The sequence below is a fragment of the Athene cunicularia genome (genome assembly GCF_003259725.1).
Source record: "Athene cunicularia isolate RWA chromosome Z unlocalized genomic scaffold, athCun1 chrZ_part1, whole genome shotgun sequence".
In the NCBI taxonomy this organism is placed as follows: Eukaryota; Metazoa; Chordata; class Aves; order Strigiformes; family Strigidae; genus Athene; species Athene cunicularia.
Genome location: NW_020799142.1, coordinates 2226845 through 2247301, shown reverse-complemented (window position 1 = coordinate 2247301; position 20457 = coordinate 2226845). Strand labels below are relative to the sequence as shown.

At 36.3% G+C, this 20457-nt stretch overlaps 1 protein-coding gene across 1 annotated transcript; it reads left to right on the top strand.

Annotated features, from left to right (window-relative positions):
• Positions 1-413: 413 nt before the first annotated feature.
• Positions 414-20198, top strand: PJA2 (praja ring finger ubiquitin ligase 2). The gene is made up of 11 exons (XM_026866002.1): positions 414-434; positions 2152-2355; positions 2794-2799; positions 3467-3477; positions 4514-5508; positions 9191-9370; positions 10797-10994; positions 12441-12549; positions 18130-18238; positions 18548-18663; positions 19911-20198. Exons 2-11 carry the CDS (start codon positions 2154-2156, stop codon positions 20040-20042), a joined length of 2058 nt encoding a protein of 685 aa, XP_026721803.1. The 5' UTR covers positions 414-434; positions 2152-2153; the 3' UTR covers positions 20043-20198.
• The last annotated feature ends 259 nt before the right edge of the window (positions 20199-20457 follow it).

Below are 20457 nucleotides of genomic sequence, written 5' to 3'. Positions count from 1 at the left end.
CAGAAATAAACAGTATCACCATATTGGAGCTAGTTATGGACATGTTTAAACTCTGCAATGTTCATGGAACTGGTCTGTGGTTGGAAAAATTTCATGTGTGGGAAGAAGAGTGGAAAGAAGATGTGGTAAGGATTACATCTTCTAAGTGACATTTTTAGAGCCATAGATAAAATGTGGTAGGAATAATGTGATAAAATGCACAATCTTTTTGTAGCAAATGTTTTTTATAACTGGCTAAAAATAACAAAAAATGAAACTGATGGCACTAGATAAAAGACTCCATGTTTTATTTTCTTAAATATGTTGCAATTTTAAGCAATTGAATTGTAAATATTTGCCTCTCAAGTTTAAGCATGGCAAGTATCTTCACTATCGCTGTCAATTCATCTGGGAGTGAAACAGTAATATTTTAGGATTCTGGCAGGTACTTTATGGTGAGTGTAATCATGTTTGGTTTACTATAACCTTATTTTTTTTCCCTGTTGGGCTAAAAGAGAAAGTGATTGTTTTTCTTATCCTGGAACTTGCATTCTTTTCTAAGCACCTGAAACTTCCACCATCATTATACTACTCATTCTGTCTTTCTTTGTTTTACCTAGAAGTGCACTTGGGTTTTTTAACAGATATGCAGATTGCTAAGAAATGTTTTCAGGGTTGCTATGCTGATAGTTGTAGACCAAATTCTTGTATGTGTCTGAACTTCTTTAAGACTAGCTCTAACTAGAATCTGTATCTTTCTTCTGTTTGCTTCTTTATTAAAGCTTTCAAGGGGTCATGTGATTTTAGAGTGCAGCCCCAAGAAAAATATTCAGTTTTTTCCTTGCATTTTATTTTTCATTATTTGTGTTAGGCATGCAGCAACAGAGTTAGTTCCCTGTATGTCAGTCATAGCAAAATGGCAGCTCCAACAGTGATGCTAGGTTCAAAAAACAAAGAAAAAAATATCTGCTTGGACTCTTCGATAGTTGGGACATGTGTGCAGTTGTATCTTTTAGGCAGTCTACATACTGCAAATACTAGCCTTACTAATGGCTATTCTGCTTGAAGCTGCATAAAATAACTGTTAATAAACAGTGTCTTTGCATATAGATACTCTTTTTTTATGGGTAGTGATGAGATCGGGTGTGTAGCCAGAAAAAAAAAAAAGCTTTCTTATTTTTCTGAAGTTCAGAAAACTGTGTTAATGGTTGCAAACTATCTTCTGGGACTTTAATGTCTTCTTTTTAGCTTGGTGAGTTTCAAGACCAGGAAAGCTACTTTGTTAATTCTGTAACTAGTGAAGATTAAAAGTGATTTAGAGGGACATGAAAAAACCACTGAACATCTGAAATGCTGAACTTCTGACTGCACTTGTGCAGGCAACAGCCTTTGGACATGAACCCTTCTGTTAAATTATTAATACCTGATACTGTTACTGTTTTAAAATATCTGATTTTCTCTATATTAAAATATGTTTTTCTCTGTTAAAAACCACGGGTTTTCAAGTTTCCTTGTACTACTTAGCGCCCTGTTTTCCTGGTAAAAGCATTAAGATCCATTAGTATATACTGCTGTAATGATAGGAGCCATATGTGGGCAATTGCCTCGTATGGCCATGCCTGAACATACTACCTACTGTAAAGAAAAAGCCTTCTCCCTGGGACTTGGGACTTTTGTTTTAGAAGGTGTGATTTTAATTAACTACTTTTCTTGTCACAGGGACAAGCTAGCTAGGGCTGGCTGAATAGTGCTGCATTACCTGAAGGCTTTTCCACTCTAGTGCTTGCAAATGTTTTTTACAAGGTGACATAAGTGCTGTCAGAGCTATATGCGGAAGTGTATCACATTAAGTCCAGATGTCATGTGACTTTGGGTTTTTTTTATTTTTTAAAAGGTCTCTGTTTTTTACTACAAATGTTAAGATGGGGGCAAGATCAGTGTTTTGTCAGTATTATTTAGTGATGATGAAAACTGTTACATGTTTTCATAACCTGTGCTTAGAGCATTTCAGATTCTTAATAATTGTATTGTTAGTGAAGCTCAAGACTTTAGAGAAATGGAAAATTCTTTACTAAAAAAAATATATCAAAGTATTTGAGAAGAGAGTGATTATAAAGCATTGTTGTCTAACAAGTCTCTCTGTCTTTTTCTTTACTCCATTATCTCTTGTAGCAATGAGTCAAGAAGCTGGCAAACCTGCCTGGCCCAGACCAGTGGGAGGATATCAGACTATTACAGGTGGAAGATATGGAAGAAGACATGCTTGTGTTGGTTTTAGACCATATCTGAATAGCCAAGACAGAGGTGAGCATCAATACTATGGAGACTGTGAACAGTTAGAATTGGAGGATGTTCAGAGTGGTATTTTTTTATGTATGTTCATATCTTTGTGTATGTGCCATTTAATTGCAAACAGGGATGCTGTGGGGTGGAGGAAGAAAGCACAGAGTAATGTGAAGGGAAAAGTGTAGCCACTTAATGTGTAAAGTACAATTCATATGGCTTTATAGAATGAAACTTAGTCTCTACTTTGTTTTGCATTCATGCTATCTCAGGCTGATTAATTTTGTCTGAAGAAGGGCATTTCTGAATGAGTTAGTGCATTCTAACCAACTAGATAACAATAACATTGTATAATGCAAATTATTTTGTTGTCAAATCAAATTACAAATCACATTTGGAAGAGAATACCTATTCTAACCTTCTGTTTAGAATATATCATGGACCAGGTGGTTTCTGTCAACCATAGTGTAGTTGTAGTGGGAATTAGCTTAAGCCTGTAAAACACTATTCAAGATTCTTTATTGGTTTATACCAGTCAGATCACTTTCCTTTCTTGGTTAATGAATATTGGATGTTAGTATTTCCTAAAATGTCTTTTGTGACTTTAGCATCTGACTAATAATTTCATGGACAAATACAAAATGGCTTGTTGAATTAGAAGCATAGTCCCATCTCCTTGAGTGTATGAGGTTCTCTGCTAAAATAAGTTTGATGTAGCCTCAAATCTTTCAAAGCGTCAGGTCCTGCACCTGGCGCAGCAGCCCTGTGCAAAGCTACAAGCCTGGGGAAGAGTGGCTGGAAAGCTGCTGGGTGGAAAAGGACTGGGGGTATTCATTGACAGCCATCTGAACATGAGCCAGCAGTGTGCCCAGGTGGTCAAGAAAGCAGATGGCACTCTGGCTTGTATCAGAAATAGCATGGCCAGCAGGGAGAGGGAGGTGATTGTCCCCCTGTACTTGGCACTGGTGAGGCTGCACCTCAATTACTGTGTTCAGTATTTTAGACCCCTCATGAAAAGACAGATGTTGAGGTACTGGAGCATGTCCAAAGAAGGACAATGAAGCTGGTGAAGGGTCTGGAGGAAAGGTTTTATGAAGAGCAGCTGAGGGAACTGGGGGTGTTTAGCTGGGGGAGTGCACCCAAGATGATCTCCAGAGAGGCCTGCCTGCTAACCCCAGCTGTTAGTGATTTTGTGAAGGAGCTTCAAGATTTCAAATGGATTAAATGCAATGTTTCAGTATTGCTTTCTGCAAGTCAGACTTCTGGTGCTGAGTGGCACAGCTCTCAGTTCAGTGCCATGAATTCACTTACATGTTAGCATGGGTTAGCTATTTAGATGATTTTTTTATCATGGAACACTCATTTTACATGGTTTATTGCCTCTACCTGTTTAAAAAAATAACATTCTAGGGAATCCCTTCAATTAACCATGTATAGGGTTTTTTTGGTTTTATAGTTAGGTTTCCAAATCTCTTCATATCAACAGAAAAATTTTAAGTTTAAGTACTCTCAAGTTATGCAAGCCATTGTATGTTCAAAATTAGTTTGGAGTATTGTCTTGGTGAGAAATTTACAAATTACTTGAACTAAACATTAATTTTGTAGTCAAAGCTGTATACATGTTTTTACATTCTTTAACTCTTGCTGCTGGGTTTGATATTTTTTGTCCCTTTATGCAAGAGGTGTGAAAGAGGTGTTCAAGAGTAATATAACCAAACTGAATTTGCAATTATGGTAACTACTAACTGTAATTCCATATTCATCCCTGCTATTTTCTTCCTGTGGGGTGTTGCTATCACAGCTGCATGTTCAAAATATAGTGCTATTAATATATAATTTATAGTAGTGATAAATGGCTTTATCTGATTGTGGCAGGAGGCACAATTTAGCCAGTTAATAAATAGTCCAATTTTTAACTTATGGCAAACAATGTTGCTTTTTTAATCTTCTAGTGTTTTTCCAGACTTCTGTTCTCATCTTAAAATTCCCTTTTATATAAACAATGTCAAAATGCTGCTTATGAATGTGTTCCTTTAATACTTGTTTTTTTTCTATCAGTCTGAGCTGAAATTGGCTCATTCAAGTCTATTTTTATATGCTTAATTTATTTAAATGAGAACATAAATATATCAGTGAAGAATTGCTTTAGTAAATGTTTATCAAAATGCACTGCAGTCATAGTGAACTATCCTTTCATTTTCATGAGCGGTTGTTGTAGATGAGGATATTTTGATTGTTTTTGATTATTCCTGTTTCTCCTGGTTTGCTAGATGAACCTTTGTCAGAAAATACTGGAACTGGAGAGCCCATTTGCCGAAGTGTATCAACCCAAACTGTTGAAGGGAACACATCATCATTTTCTCTATTCTCTTATGGTCTGGAAGGCAGACAGATCTCAAGGAACTCTGTGAATACTTACGGAAAATCTGAGGACCTTGCAGAATATGCATCTGGAGAGCATAATGATTTGAATGATCAGAATGGAATAGCGTTTGTAAACATTGACTCTCATAAGCCAGATAGCAGTGATGGAGAGGAAGATGATGCTCAAGACGGTTTTTCTTTGGCAAGAGAAAAAGCAGGTGTATTTCCGGGAACACTAGATAACATGCTTCCTGAGTTAGTAAAAGACTCCATGCCTTTTTCTGACTTAGAGTCCCAATTGTCTGCTCTCAGCCACAGTATTTCTGGAGAATGTTGCGAAGCAGCAGGACCAGTGCCCTTAATGACATATTCAGACTTGGCATGTTCAAACAACAGAACATTTAAATTGTATGCTGAAGATCAAACTATACCAAAAAGTAACACAAGTGATGTCAATTGTGAAATACAGCAGATACAAAGTATAGTGGATGCTGGCTTCAGAACCCCTATAGCAATTGCTAATGAACTCAGTGTCAGTGATGGAAAGATTGATGAAAGCAGTTCGCCTGAGTGTGTGGTGAGACCTAAAATAAGGAAACAAAATACTGTAAAACAGTTGGAGAGGGTGAAGCTTCTCCCTAGTGGTGATGAAGAAAATGAATTTGCTGAAGTCCAGCAAAGTTGTGGTGAGTGTGGCAGCAAAGAAGAGATGAGTTCTAGTATCTTCTTTGACTCAAGAGATTGTGAAGGTGATCGAGAAGACACAGAAATAGACCTAAGGAAAAATGCAGCAGCTCAAGAACAGAAAAGTGTTCTAGACTTTTGGAATGAGATTGAAGACCGCAGCAGACGCTTATCAGTGTCCCACAGAGATGAATACAGGTAAAATTTCATTTTTATAACTGTATTAGCATTGCATCCTTTGTGTGAATAATGTCAAATCTGAATAATTTGTTAGCAAATGGGATAAACTCAAGCAATTTCAGAATGCTCAAATCAGCTCAAAAGGTACCAGCTTTTTCTTTCAGTTCTCCTTCACCCTTCCTCAGGCCATATAAATAAATGGTAATGTATATTCTTCTGATAATGTAAAAGCCTTTCCTTATGTTTAGGGTCAATGTATATTATCACTAAGGAAGATTACTTGTTTATTTTTATGGGGTGGATGGAAGGTAGAGAGGGAAAAACTTGTTCAGCATGGGTTTTGGCAAATTATGGGTCTTTGAAAGTCCCCTTCAAGACTTGTTATTTTCAGAATTTGGGGGGTTTTGCCATCAAATCTCAATGCTGTTCTGTATGATAGCCTATGTATATTATTGTCTCCAGCCTTCTGGAAGAAGAATCTACTAGTCTTCCTTATCATATCTGAAAAATAACTTGATAGGATTGCCTATAATCCCTTCTTTTAAGTTGTTTACACTAGTAGGTGTTTCTAAAGTAATTTAATGAATACAGATCTACAAATGGCTCCAACCTGGACACCAGAAGCAGTATTTAGGCTCTTCTTGTTTTGGGCTTTCCACTCAAAAGATAATTTGGATAAACTTTGTGTTGATTAACTTTTACTCATATAATGCTGGTTAAGAACTTTTCCCTGTGAATTGGAGTTATGTAGCTGAGCTATTTGGGGGTAAAAAAATAATTCTAACCTTCTGTCCATTTACCATAAATGCAGTAGTCTTTATGATGGTTTTTGTTTGATTCCCACCCCACCCCCATTTTTTTTCTTCTAGTTTGCTTTCCTCTTGCTGTTTCTGTTCCCACTGCATTCTTTACAAGACATGTCTTCTCGATATTGATGTGGCTTTTTTTTCTGTGTGCTTGTCATTAGGCTTTATAAACTAACCTGCTGAATAGATTGTGTCTCCGCTGCTTTTGTAGGGAGAGCAGCATGAAAATTAATCTGCGTAAACTCTTGTCCTTAAAATATTTCAGAGTCCAAATTACAAGAGAACAAAATCCTTAAGGTGTAAATGGAGTAGTAGACTTATTTTTTTCTTATTAAAGATATAGGTAGACTTGCAAAAGAAGGATCCTCTTTTTGCTTGTAAGGTTTAATTAAAAAAAAAATACTGCATAATCCTTTTTTTTCCCCTTCTAAAATGCTGCCACTAAAAGACTAAAATGCAGTAGAGCAAATGGACTGTATTTTACAATTATAGCATTGTCTTCCATGATGCTGAATGATGAGTTGTAGCATGACAAAAAGAAATACAGATTGCATATATGAAAGTCACTAGTCATGGTGGCAATAACTGAGCCAGTAAACAGGAAGCATATGTGTTCTTTAAAAAACCCTCCATAATTTGTGTTCTAAACCCTCAAAAACCTTATCCTTATGAAGTGAGTTGTCAGTGTTTACTCTGTACAAAGGAATAGTATGTTTTTCCACTCTCAAAAGGCAAATTTTTATGTTTAAAGGATTAAACCATGTTACATGTTTATACATGTATAGCTGCATAAAAAGCAAAATTGACATATGTGTCAAGCTACAGGCTGAACAAGTTAATGTGTTATGCTTTTGGCACGTGACAAGTCTGTAACTTTAACCATTAAGTGACTTTCTGCATCTCTGCAGAATTTGTAATGCACACATTCAATGTTCTTCCTTTTTCAATATTAATGACTTTAGGCATAGCCTCTTTTCTGGTTTGAATTAGTGTTTCTGTATAAATTTTTAAAAGGATAAGCTTGACTAACAACATAGGAATTTTATGTGAAATGTTGTTTAAAATTTCTGGATTGTAAAACACAGAAAACTAAGAAGTTTGAGTATTTGGGCTACCAACCCTAAAACCCAAACAAACAAAACAAAAGGTTGTAAAATGTTAGTATTCAGTTTGTTAGAATCATAGAATCATTTAGGTTGGAAAAGATCTTTAAAATCAAGTCCAACCATAAACATCACACTGCCAAGTCCACCACTAAACCATGTCCCTAAGTGCCACATCTATACATACCTGCAGGGCTGGTGACTCAACTGTGTCCCTTGTTCCAGTGCTTGAAAACACTTTTGGTGAGGGAGTTTTTCCTAATAGCTAATCTAAGCCTCCCCTGGAGCAACTTGAAGGCCATTGCTTCTCATCTTATTGCTTGTTATTTGGGAGATTTGACACCCACCTCAATACAGCTTCCTTTCATGTAGTTGTAGAGAACCATAAGGTCTCCCCTCAGCCTCCTTTTCTCCAGTCTGAACATGCCCCATTCCCTCAGCTGCTCCTAAGATTTGTTCTTTAGACCCTTCACCAGCTTTGTTCTTTCGACATGCTCAAGTACCTCAATGTCTTTCTTGTAGTGAGAGACCCATAACTGTACACAGTATTCAAGTTGGTGAAATACAAGATGCATTAGATGGCACATCAGCATTTATTAACAGATGTTTTCTATTATAAAGTAATCCTTTAAAATAACCCAAAGTTAATGAATATTCTAATTTCCATTATTTTCCCTAGTTGTCAAAATTGTGATAAAATATATTCCTGCTTCAGATTAAAATGCTTCTATATAATCTGTCTTGATCTTCATTATTCTTCTAAAACTTGCAGTGTATAATATGCAGTTTTTTCAAAAGTACTTGTAATTCATTAAATAGCAAGTTGTGTTGGCATGTACTTACAGATACAAGGAGGGTTTCTCTAAAGTGAGTTTGTAGATGGGAAGATAGCATTGATACTGGGTTTAGCAGATTGAAAACTGAACTGCAGGTGTTGTAGATTGTTGTGTAAGATGTGCTTTTATTTTATTTATTTATTCCTGTTCACATATTAGTTTTCTATAACTTTTTTTGAAGTGACATAGCTAGTTGACTATACTTTGTATTTTGGTAGGTGCCAGCTGTCACTGTTAGTATTGAATGAATCTTCTAAGTGGCATTACCAAAAGTAGATAAGTTTGTCCTCCTTGAGATTCTGCTAACCACTATTTTTTTTTTATGCTGCCTGCAATTTAGTATTTACTGCCTTTTCCTATGTGGTGGCTGAGCAAAATTTGTCTTTGAGAAACTCCCTGCCATTCATCTGTTAGGGCTAGTGAATTATGTAATTTGCACTCAGTCATCTATTGTATCTTTGTATGATTACGAAAAAGTGACCATTGTATATGACTTAGAGGTTATGAGAGCTTTTATGTTTGTTTTAAATTTTGTTTTACTGTTGTCCTAAGTTTTGTTTGGCTGAGAGGTAAGGCTGACATTGCTTGCTCTCCAAGTAATCATTGGTGTTCTGTGTCACTGCTGCTGTCTCCTCTTTGTGTTTTTGGAAAAGGATGTGTATAGTGGGTCTAGATTTATATTCCTGAGTTGTTTCATGTACTCTGAAAATGTGGAGGGGGAAGAACAAAACACTTTTCCAAAGGCAGAATTCTTGTAGGAACTGATTTTTTTAAACAGCTCTCTTTATGTATACTTGCCTTTTAATACATCTATACATAGGAAATAATTAATTTCTTCTAGAAGATTATCTTTATTGAGAGCAGTGTTCATAGAGAAGTAGGAAATCAGAATGTTTGTTTTCTTTTGCCTAAAGCAGTGTTTAAATTCACACCTATTGCTTTGTTTAAATCGCAGCTCAGAACGGAGTGATGGGGAACGGTCTACAACTGTGTCTACCTATTTTACTGCTACAGAAAAAGGCCAGTCCTCAAGTGGTGAGAGCTGGGCAACTGTCCCAGGCAAGGAGGAACGTGAGCCTGAAGTGCAGAGCAGCAGCAGTGGTGTAGAAGAGAACACAAACGTCTTCCAAGGAGGGTATGGTTTTATTTTGTTATCTAACTTCCTATAAGTTCTGACATCAAGCAGTAACACAATATCCACATGACACTACAGAGGATAACATCAATTTTAAAAGTAGTTACTAGATCAGCAGTAATCATTTGCCTACATCAAAATAATCTGAGTTGTACGTATTTAAAATCAGGGAAAAAATGGCATGTCATGCAAACAAATCTATTTTATGAATGATACAGAAATAGTGAGACGGCATTGACACTTAGAGTCAGTAGGGATAATAGGCTGAATATACCAACTTCATAAAGCCAGATTAGGCAAGTTAATTGTAAAAATACACATTACATGCACATCTTTGGATACTACTTAGTACTCCTGGCGAAGCAGTTGTTTATTTCTGTGTCATTGCTTCTCATGTTCTACAGCTGCTCTTTGTTTCTGCAGCCCTATCAGTGATTATAGAAAACTTGAACTACTTGTTTGCTGAGAACTTGCATATTTTTCAGTTTTTAAGTACTTTACTTTATAAAATACATATGCCTTTATTGCAAATCAAAATTTTTAGCTACAAATAGCCAAGGAAAGTTTTCTTTTCCTAAGCATCTAATCTTGACCTTAAATTCTTAGTTTGGGTCTTGATAAAGCAACAAGCCATGCTTAATTGTCCGTTCAGCTTCTTCCACTCTTAGGTAGACAGTACCTATTACCAGGCATCCAAATCACTGTTACTGTTTTTTTTTCAGTGTCGTTGTCTCTTGAGCCTTGGGGAATTATTGTGGCTTTATGACAACATTACAAAAACCTGTCTGTTTCAGAACAACAACAATGGACCTGTGTACTCTTAGCTTTCTTTGATATGAACAGCCTGCAAATGTACCCATTTCTAACATGATTCATGTTTATTTGCCCTTTAAGGAAAGTGGGACTCACAGCTTTTTGGCTGTAAACATCCAGGTGACTTGTGCTTCTCTGGAAAATCCAGGCAGAACAGTCTTTCTCCTTGTACAAATAGCTTCTCTTGCAAATAGTGTCTCTTTGCATTCAGGCCAATCTTCCCCATGAAGGCTGTTCCAGGCTGTCAAGAGAGCTTTTCATTTTAGTGGCTTTAGGAAACTGTGGATTAATAAGAATCTTTAGTACCAAATTTACTAGCCCTGGCAGGGATACTGCCTGTAGGGAAAATGCAAAGCAAGCCGCTTACTGTACTGCTGGCTTTGTGCCATAGAGTTCTGCAATATAGTCATGGGTATACTAGATTCTGAGTATCAAGCTGATACCACTGGGACTTTCTTGGTTTTTACAGCAAATGCTAAATTCCTAATCTGGGACTCTGCAGTCTGGGAAATATGCATCTTTAGCCCCTGTAATATGTGTATCTTTTGTTGCTTGCATGTGTTATTAAGTCTTCTAGCTTTTTACTTTTAGCTTTTCATTTGTTTATTTGAAGGCCACAGGCATTCCCTGATCCTTTTTTGGAGGAAGGAGAGAGTCCTTGGTTACAGTACCGAGGAGGACTACAAAGTAGTAGTGATGTAGAAAATGATCTACTTAGTGATTTCATGCGTCCTGGATTCTTCCTGTTGGATGGAAATAATAACCTTGAGGATGACTCCAGTGTGAGTGAAGACCTGGATGTGGAGTGGAGGTATGCTTTTGAGTTTTCTGCATTAATTTCAGAGGTTTTGCAGTTACTGTTTTGCTTTTCATCTAAGATGTCAGAAATACTAATGGCTATCAGTATGCATGTACTTCGAAGGTGGATAATCTTAAGTTTTAACATTTAAAGTACTTCAAGTGCTATGTATCTTATAATGAGACAAAAAGGATGTAGATATGCTAAATCAGGCTATGATCTGAGAAAATTTTGGTGCACTGAATATTCAAGGGATGGGTGTACTTTTTCATTAACTGTCAAGATGGTAAGTATACTGGCAGTATAACAAGTAAAGCAACATGAATGTAATCAGCATTCAGTCAGTGCTGTTTTATAATTGGTCTTTTCCTCTTTTGCAACTGGTGTTAGATGTTATACTTTGAAATGCCATGTACTTACTTAGTATTATCATAATTTTAAATGCTTCACTCAATTTTCTGTCTTTAGATTACTGAAGAATATTGCAATATATTCTCCAAATAACAGGAAGGAAGTGATCAGAGCCACTTGCACAGCCTAATCCTAGAATATTACAATGCGTTTGTTTTAAAGTAAGAGTAAGCTAGACAGGATGATTTCCAGTGAGAGGCTTAATGCTTGCTCTCTTCTGTTTATTAAAAATATTATGAACTACATGCTAGACATATCAAAACCACAATTCCCCTGTAGCCCCTTAAGAAGACCACAGTGGAGCAGGTGGGTATTTGCTGAAGGAACTGTGCTTGTAGGGAGCCCGTGCTCAGGTAATTACTGAAAGACTGCAGTTTGTGGGAAAGACCCATGCAGGAGTAGGTTTACCCTAAAGAACTGCAGCATGTGAGAGGGACCCCACACTGGAGCAAGGGAACAGTGTGAGGAGAGAGGAATGACAGACAAGAACTTCCACAGACTGACCACAACCCCCATGCCCTGTCCCTCTGCCCTGCTTGGGATGGAGGGACATGGAGGAGTCAGGAATGCAGGAATGAAGCTGTACCTAGTAAGAAAGGGAGGGCTGAAGGGAAGATGTTTTCATTTTTGTCTGTTTCTCATCATCCAAGTTCATTTTTGTTGGTAATAAAGTCATAGAATCAATAGAACAGCCTAGGCTGGAAGGAACCTCAAAAGATTGTCTGGTTCAACCTTTCAATTAAGCTAAGGTTCTGCCTGAAGTTGAGTCTGTTTTGCCTGTGATGGTGAATGGCAAGTGATCCCCCTGTCTTTAACCCATGAGCCTTTAGTCTTATTTACATGCCCATCCAGTTGAGGTGGAGTGAGAGAGCAGCTGAATGGGTATCTGGCAGCCAGCCATGGTCAACCCAACACAACCACCTCATGAGAGTATATGCACACAGTGGTTAACAGGTGATGTGCAGTAAATTGACGTATCCAGCCCTCATGTTATTACTACTTAGTCTGAAATAAAGACTGTGTTTCCTAACTATTTTTTTTTTTCAGAGTACTTGATGAAGCTGATGGCCTAAGACTTGCTCAAGCCTTTCCTTATGTGAATCCTCAGTATCTCTCATCTGTGGCAGTAGAGGAACGCTTACACCAAGCTATGGAGGTATTAAAATATTCTTGATTGTATTATATTAGTGATACTGTGACACAAGTTTTTATTACTGAATCCTTTTTCAGCATGATCTGAAAATCAGGGAAAAAAATAACTTTCCTCTTTTAGCTTGAACTTTCAGGTCTGCAAACAAAAAGTTGGAAGTTCTTTCAAATTATGTAGTGTAAGAAGTCATTGGTGCTGCTCCTTTTAGAATATATATTTATTTCCTCTTAAAGGAAAAATACTGTTTTCTACCAGTATAGACATATGACATTCAAATTATTCTAAAGAATATTGCCAAATTCCCTACGTAACAGAATCTGTGCCTGTGAATTGTCCAAGTTTTTTTTCAGGAGTACAATTGGATTTCTCATACTTTTATTCCTCAGTAGAAGACTTTTCTGTGTTTGACTGTCTTGACTCCATGTTTTAAATTAAAAAAAAAAAAACAAAACAAGAAACAAATGACTGAAAAGCAAAAAAACCCTTTTACCTTTACCTTGTAATCTGATTTCGTCTGTCTGACTTCAGATAAACCAGAGCATTTGTTACCAAAACCAGTCATGGTTATGGTCTGTCTTTTCTGTGTTATCTGATGTTGGTCACCATCAGAGTAAGTATGGAGCTAGCTGAAATACAGTTTGATGCAATGTGACAATTTTTGCACTGCCAGAAACCTCCCTTGCAGGATATTTGTCAAAATAAGAGTTAAATGATGTGTAGGTGTTACACACAACATTAAATTTAATTGTTGTATGTCATGAGTTTAGGTTCAGCAAGGGGCAGTTTGACTGCATGCTCCTAATTAGAAGGGGTGAACTGGGCAAACTGTATGTCCTAGTGTGCTTGAGGATAAAATACCAAGGACACTCTAAAATGCTTTCTAAAGCTGACAGTCAGTGGAACAATCATAGATTTTTATTTTTTTTCCCCATGGATAAGTGTAAAGTCAATGATTTTGTAAATAAACTTAATGAGGATTTTCCAAGGGTGTGGAAGGGTTCTTCCCTGAAGTTGGCAGTCATTTATTTTCAAGGTATTGCTCATCTCCCAAGGGATATGAGAGGTCAGCATTATAAATAATCAAGTACCATAGGGTCTTCTCCAGCTGTGTAGGATCTTTTTAGTGTTACTTGTCTGTAGACATGTCAGTACTGCTTATTAATGTGCAGGAAGTGTGTTGATATCCATGCTACAAAAGCAGTATTTTGAAGTTGGATAAAGAAAATTCCTTGTCTTTCATAGCTGCTGGTTTTCAAGACATCAAAAAGAACAGAACTACACAAGCAGTGGACCTTCTCCTTTGCACCGAAGCAAAAGGATCTGTGTAGAGAGGGGAAACTAATCACATAATTTCTTTATTTTAATCTATATGATAACACTTGAAGAGGAGACTGAGACTGTTATGGCTCTTGAGTTTTTCTTAGAGTAACTTGAATAATGTTACACAGTCAGAAGAAACTTGTCAGACTGACCTGTAAAAGCAATCCTAGGTGGCTATGTGCATGTCTGGCTGAGAAGGTGCTGTAATTATGGTAGTGTCACCAGGAACAGTGTGTTACAGAACACACTTGGCAAGCAGGTAGATGACTACAAAGGCAGTTACTTTCTGGTAGCTGTGGTACAGGTCACTGTGGATGATGGACAAGAGGGAAAGCCAATTCCCTTAAATACTTTTTGTGCTTGAAATTAGCGCTTAAGGGTCTAAAACTTTGTGATGGGCATAGAAGTTTGGCATAATTGGAATTAGTCAGCAGGAAATGGTAGCTGAGTAATAGAAGGAACAGCAGTATAATCTGTGACTAAATGGACAACATGTATTTTGAGTAAGAATCCTGAATACTTCACCAAGTCTCAAGCAGAATATATGGAGCACCTCTCTTTCCCATATGAAGATGATTACTAAAATGGTTCAGAAAATAAGAGCAAGGATTACTCAAAACTGTTGAACATTTCTCTTGGGTAACATTGAAAATATTTCTGTAAATTGAGAGAAAGTGAGCAGAAAAAAAGGATCTGTAATGTCTATCCAGAATTAATTGTAATTGTTTGCTGAGATCCTGTATTTCAGTGACCACAGCAAGATGTAGATAGGATCAAGATATGTTTTCTGCTTTCTAGAAAACAGAGAAAAAAGGACTTATAAATAGCTAGTCCAGTATAGTCTCTTAATAAAATATGATATGACCTGTCCCTGACTGGATTTATATAGACTAGGAACTTGTGTTCCTGGAACACAACTTTCCTGGTTGTCAGACGGTTGTAGATTAAGATGTAGAAGTGTGTTCTGCAAATTTAAAAATGTAAAATGTTCCATTAAAATAGTAAATATCTCAGTGTTACAAAGCCTTTTCCTTATTTTTGGTACTGTGGTCACAGTGCTTGCTCAGATATCCAAAGTGTGGTGTAAAGCATTTTCAGGGGAAAAAAAATTATTTTAAATTCGTTTCTTTTGTGAAGCAAAACCCAACCTGAACTAACTTTTCAAGTTTGTGTACGAGAGATTGTTGAAAAAGTCTTTGCTTTCCGCTAGAAAATTTGATTTTTCCATTTATAGGGTATATAGAAAATGTGATATGATAATTTTTATTCTGAAGTTTGTTGCATATATATATATATATATATATATAATGTATGTATATATATATATGTATATATATGTATCAAGTGAGGAGTTAGAGATCACTGTGAAGGGGGTATTTTAGTAACTAAGGTCAAGGTGATCAGGCTTGAGAACTATTTCAGGGAAGTGAGAATTGAAGCTAGTTGTCTTTCTTCCTCATGACTGGTATTTATGCTCCTCATCCCTCTCCCCAAGAGTAAAGGGAATGATTTAATATGTTCTTGACATAGTTATTCTTATTTTGGGAATCAGGACTTGTCCTGGTTTTACTAGGCATTTTTCTGCAGGATGATTAGATTTGAGTTTCACCAGATGACCTTTCCTGCCTGTTCTACAACTTTTGTTTTCACATTGCAGCTTTTACTGTTTGCATGTGTGTTTTCTTTCCCTGTTTGGAAAATTATACCCCAAAATGGTTTGCCACTTTGCAGTTACATACTATCTATATATTTATAATGGACTTTCTAATAGGTTACTTGTTGCCAGTAATACTATTTCAGTACCATTTAGGTCTGGCTTTAGAGCAAACAGCTGTGATTTAAATCTCTCTTAGTCTGATTCTACCTTATGGGTGCAATGTATCTCTGCTTTTGCTTCAAGTTTAAAAAGTAACCCATCTGCTTTCCAGTAGTAAGTATTCTTACACCAGAGGTTTTGTAATGGAGAAGTCTGAGCTTTGACAAGGTTTAAGTACTATTATGATTTGATTAACAGATTGGCTTGAGTTTATAACATCATTAATACCCTATCTAATGACTGTGACCTCATTCAACCCCATACTGATTTATTTAATCAGTTTCCTTAAGTTTCCCATAATTCTCTTAATTAAATTAGTAGATTCATTAACCAAACCCTTTTTACCTTTTTCACAACGTAATTGATTAAGAATCTACTATAGCTCAGAAAATTTTCTGAAAATTTCTCTATCCAGCAAATGAATTTACTATAGCCATGAAATGCTTGAAAGGGATGTGACATGATAATGCATCCAGAATTCAAGTATACCTTAATTGGGGGTGGGAGGGGGAGATTGTTGTGACACTTGGAGACAAGTAGTGAATATATTAATTATTTTTTTTTTAAAGAGCTATGTTGTATAAGACTCTGGGATCCTAAAATGTAATAGCCTGCATGTACATTTGTTTCTATTTTTACTTCCCCTTGTTTTAAAGAAGTTACTTCATTGGGAGTGTTTGGTTTACTTCATTAGCAGTATAGAACAGGTTGGGTGTCACTGCAGTGTCAGTGACTTGATTTATTTCCTGTGCTGATTCACACATGTGAGGAGCTAAAAATCCCTGGAGGCTATAGCACTACTGTTTTTAGCAGTGTCCAGCACTTGGTTTATGGTACATGGAGCAGTAAGCAGTTGCACAAGTAATAAGAGGAAGGAAATAAAGATATTTTTGAAATTATAAAGATATCTTATAAAAATTGTAAAATGGACACTGCTGTGCTTTGAAGATGTGGTTTTAAGCATCAGAGTCATTGTAAGGCTTTCTGTCTGTGATGTTTCTTTTGTATAGCTTTCAAAAACAAACAGTAAAATGCTTTTTTGAGAATACATGCAGACGGAGAGGTTTGATGCATGGTAATATTTCATCCTTCTGTGTTCTTGGGATCTTACCTAATTTTTACTTCTGTAATAGTTAAGTATAGTATTTTTACTTACAAGTTATTCTCAGACTATAACAAAATGCCATTACAAATACTAAAATAACCTTAATGTTACTAAGGCAGTATTGTCTGCAGTGGCAGCGCTGAATATTTTTAAGCTGTTAAATTGGAGGAGTATACCTGTTTTGCAGGTGGACTTGCACACTGCACTAGAGAGAACTGTCTAACTATTTAATTTAAATTCATAGACTTATAACAGAATACATGTGACAGTAAGAGCTTTAAATACTTGTCCATTAGCTCATGCTGATCTCTCAGCTGCCACAAACATTTGACTGTAGGTGTAAACCTGCAGATTTGGATCTATGATGGGATGGTTGCCTGAGCTACCTTGTCACTGTGATAAAAGTGCAGGAGTGTTTTTAAGCTGCAGCTCTAGTAGCTTTCTCTAGTTTAAGGGGAAAGACCACTGAAGATGTATGTTTGTATATAATCCAATGTTTCTCTAGTATATCTTTTGGTTTTTAGTTAAGCCTACTCCCAACATTATGAAAATGTCAGATTATCTTAAAACTTCTCACCGAGTGAGTTTTGTGGCCATTAGATGATTAGAGTAGTAAATAGTGGTTGAGGAGTTGAGGAGTGTGACTAGTTCATTCAGGGTATGAACACAGTGCTTCTGTGGTCTTGGCTTTTCAGTTTCAGTTTGTTCTGCTGTTCATACAGGTATATTTCTTACTCAGTATAACCAATCTTGAGTTCTGTGTTGCATTTTTTCTACTGGAGATCCTTTTAGTGTCTTACAGGGTTGAATATATTATGTAAATTATCAAATCTGCCTGCTGTAGTGTCTGGATCTTAAAGATGGTGAAAAATTTGTTCTAAACAAGATGACTTCAGAGCACTGTGTCTCTCTTATGTCATTATACAGATGAGAAACATATATGTGGATCCCGTTTTTCTGTAAGCTTACATTGGTAGTGTAGCTGAGGTACTTAATATTTTTTGTTTGTATCTGACTAATTCAATAGTTGAAGCCAGGAAGCACATTAATGATGCTTTTATTTTCAGAAAGCAAAATGTAATAAGTTTTGTATGAGCAATCTTTATTACATTTTTGATTTGCTACCTTTTGTTCATTTTATAAAGTCTCAGAAATGTTCATTAGAGAATAAATGGTGACTGTCTGCATACTTTAAGAAAACTTGAAAATTTAGCTGTTACTCTTTTGACCTTCAATTTAATCTCATTTATTATGAAAATTAAAATGATGTAATTTTGTAATTTTGGAATACATGGAATTTTGTATTTGTGACTAAGAGAACTTGGTCTCTGGTCATCCTTTTCAGAATGCTCTGGCACATTTGGAGTTACTTGGAATTGAACAGGCTCCTCCACCAGCTACTAAAGAAACCATAGAATGTTTGCCACAGATTGTTGTCACAGATGACCACGATGGTATGGAGAAGTAATTAAGAATTAATTTCCACAAAGTTTATAAGAATAAATTTAGCTTACTGTAATACCATAGATGCAGTATTTGAATATACTTACTGTGCAGCTGATGATGATGTTCTAAGAATATTTTGAATCACGAATCAGACTGAATATAACTTTGATCAGTTTGGAAAACTCATCTTTACTGGAGTGTGATTTGTATTTTGTAATCGTGAATGATAGTGCTGGTAATATATGTATTTTAATTTGAGCTTGTCTTGGGTGTAAAACAAGAATAATAATAATGCTTTTTCATCATCATGGGTGTAGGTGAAGAGCAGCGTTGTACTGTCTGTTGCAGCGAATATGTGAGAGGTGAAATCATGACAGAGCTACCTTGTCATCATTTGTTTCACAAACCTTGTGTTACTCTTTGGTTACAGGAAGTAAGTACCCAGGACTGGTGGGGATTTTGTGTGGTTTATTGAGTATTTGCCTTCCTCTGGGAAGAACAGTTTCTTACTTCTTGAAAATGTGGGATGAAATGCAGGGGGGTTGGAGCTAAATGATCTTTAAGGTCCCTTCCAGCACAAACCAGTCTATGATTCTATGAAATAACTGGCTGCTGATTTTATGCATTATGGAATCAGATCCTACTGAGGGAAGTAATTTATATCTGTACTCACCTGAAGGGTCATTTCTTGAATAGAGGGGGTATTTTTGTGGGGAAAACCGTGGTCTGCTTTTAGTAAGAATGAAAGAGATGGATGAGTTACAACTTGTTTTGGTACAAGAAAAACTTTCTTTACTGTACTCATACCTTGAACTAAAGAAGATGGCTTTTTTTCTGAGAATAGCAAAGGATCTGATCTGTCTTGCTAGAATGTCAGGGCCATTTATGTTGATGGCTGAGGGTAGCAGGAGAAATACTGGAATGCTGGTAGATTAATTTAAAAATTTTACCACTGATAAATCTACATTGTATTAAAATTCATTTTCATAATCTGTAATCAGTTTCCTTCTAAATGTCTTAAGGCTTATATCATATTGATGCTGGGCTAAAAGAACTGTAATTAATGAATTGGTTTATTTTTTTCTTTGCACTTGCACTCCCTTACACACAGTATGAGCCTGGACTTGCTAGTTCTCAGTGAGCCTACAGTTTAATACATTGTTTCTCAAAAGGTTCAAGAGGAAGATTAATTGCTTCTGACTAGGGAGATCAGGTCAGAACACCTCTAGGATGGGTTATTGGTGGCTTTATACCTTTTTAAAATATTAATAGTGTTGATTACCATGTTGATATTGTTTGTATTATGTGTTTGTTGCCTTTTCTCTGCTGTAATAGTAAACTGCTCTTGCTGAAAACTAGAACAAAATCCATCCTGTTAGATTTGGGCTGTACCTAGTTTATGCTTGATTCAAAGAAAATTCCCACCTGCAAAGCAGGTGCTTTGAAGAAGACCTTGTAGAGAGCCTGATATATCTGCTGTGTAGCTGGTGTAAAAGCAAAAGAGCTTTCTTCTGAGATCATTAGTTTCTCTTAGCTCTGGGTAGCTATGTAGTCAAATTTGACTTTGAGACAGTGGTGGTGTGAGGACATTAAATACTTCATAAATAATAACCTTTAGTTTTTCAACAGGATTGAATGAAACTGTGCAAATGACCTGGTGTTTTTCTCTTTTTTTTGTAGTCAGGAACATGCCCAGTTTGTCGTCATGTGCTTGCACCTGTGCTTCCTGAAGCAGCTGCTGCTACTGTTCCCTTTCAGTCAAACAGTGATTCAGCATCTTCTGTTCACAGTGCTACAGGAGCTTCAAACTAGGGTCTGAAACAAAATTTGTCACCACAATAAATGTAAATTTTGTCTGTTTAATTACAATGTGAAAGCAATGATGTACAAGATATTATATGTAAAATACTATCTGTATTATATATTTCACCTTGGAAAGAGGTTGCAAGACTTTCTAAACTCTTTTAACTTACACTTTGAAAATTTAAGCTACTATTGTAAGTTAAGAGTGCACAGCCTTTTTTCTTAGCAGAATGTTGCTGGTAACTTTGTCTAAAGGTTATATAATGTTGTCTGTAGACAATTAATGTGGCACTCTGTTCCCGTTCTTGCAGCTGCCGTTGCAGCTTATTAAAGTTATGTTTAGAATTTGGTTTATGTAATCTGAACTATTTGTATTTGTCAGAGTGCCACTGAGTGACTTTAATTGGTTTCTTCTATCTGCATC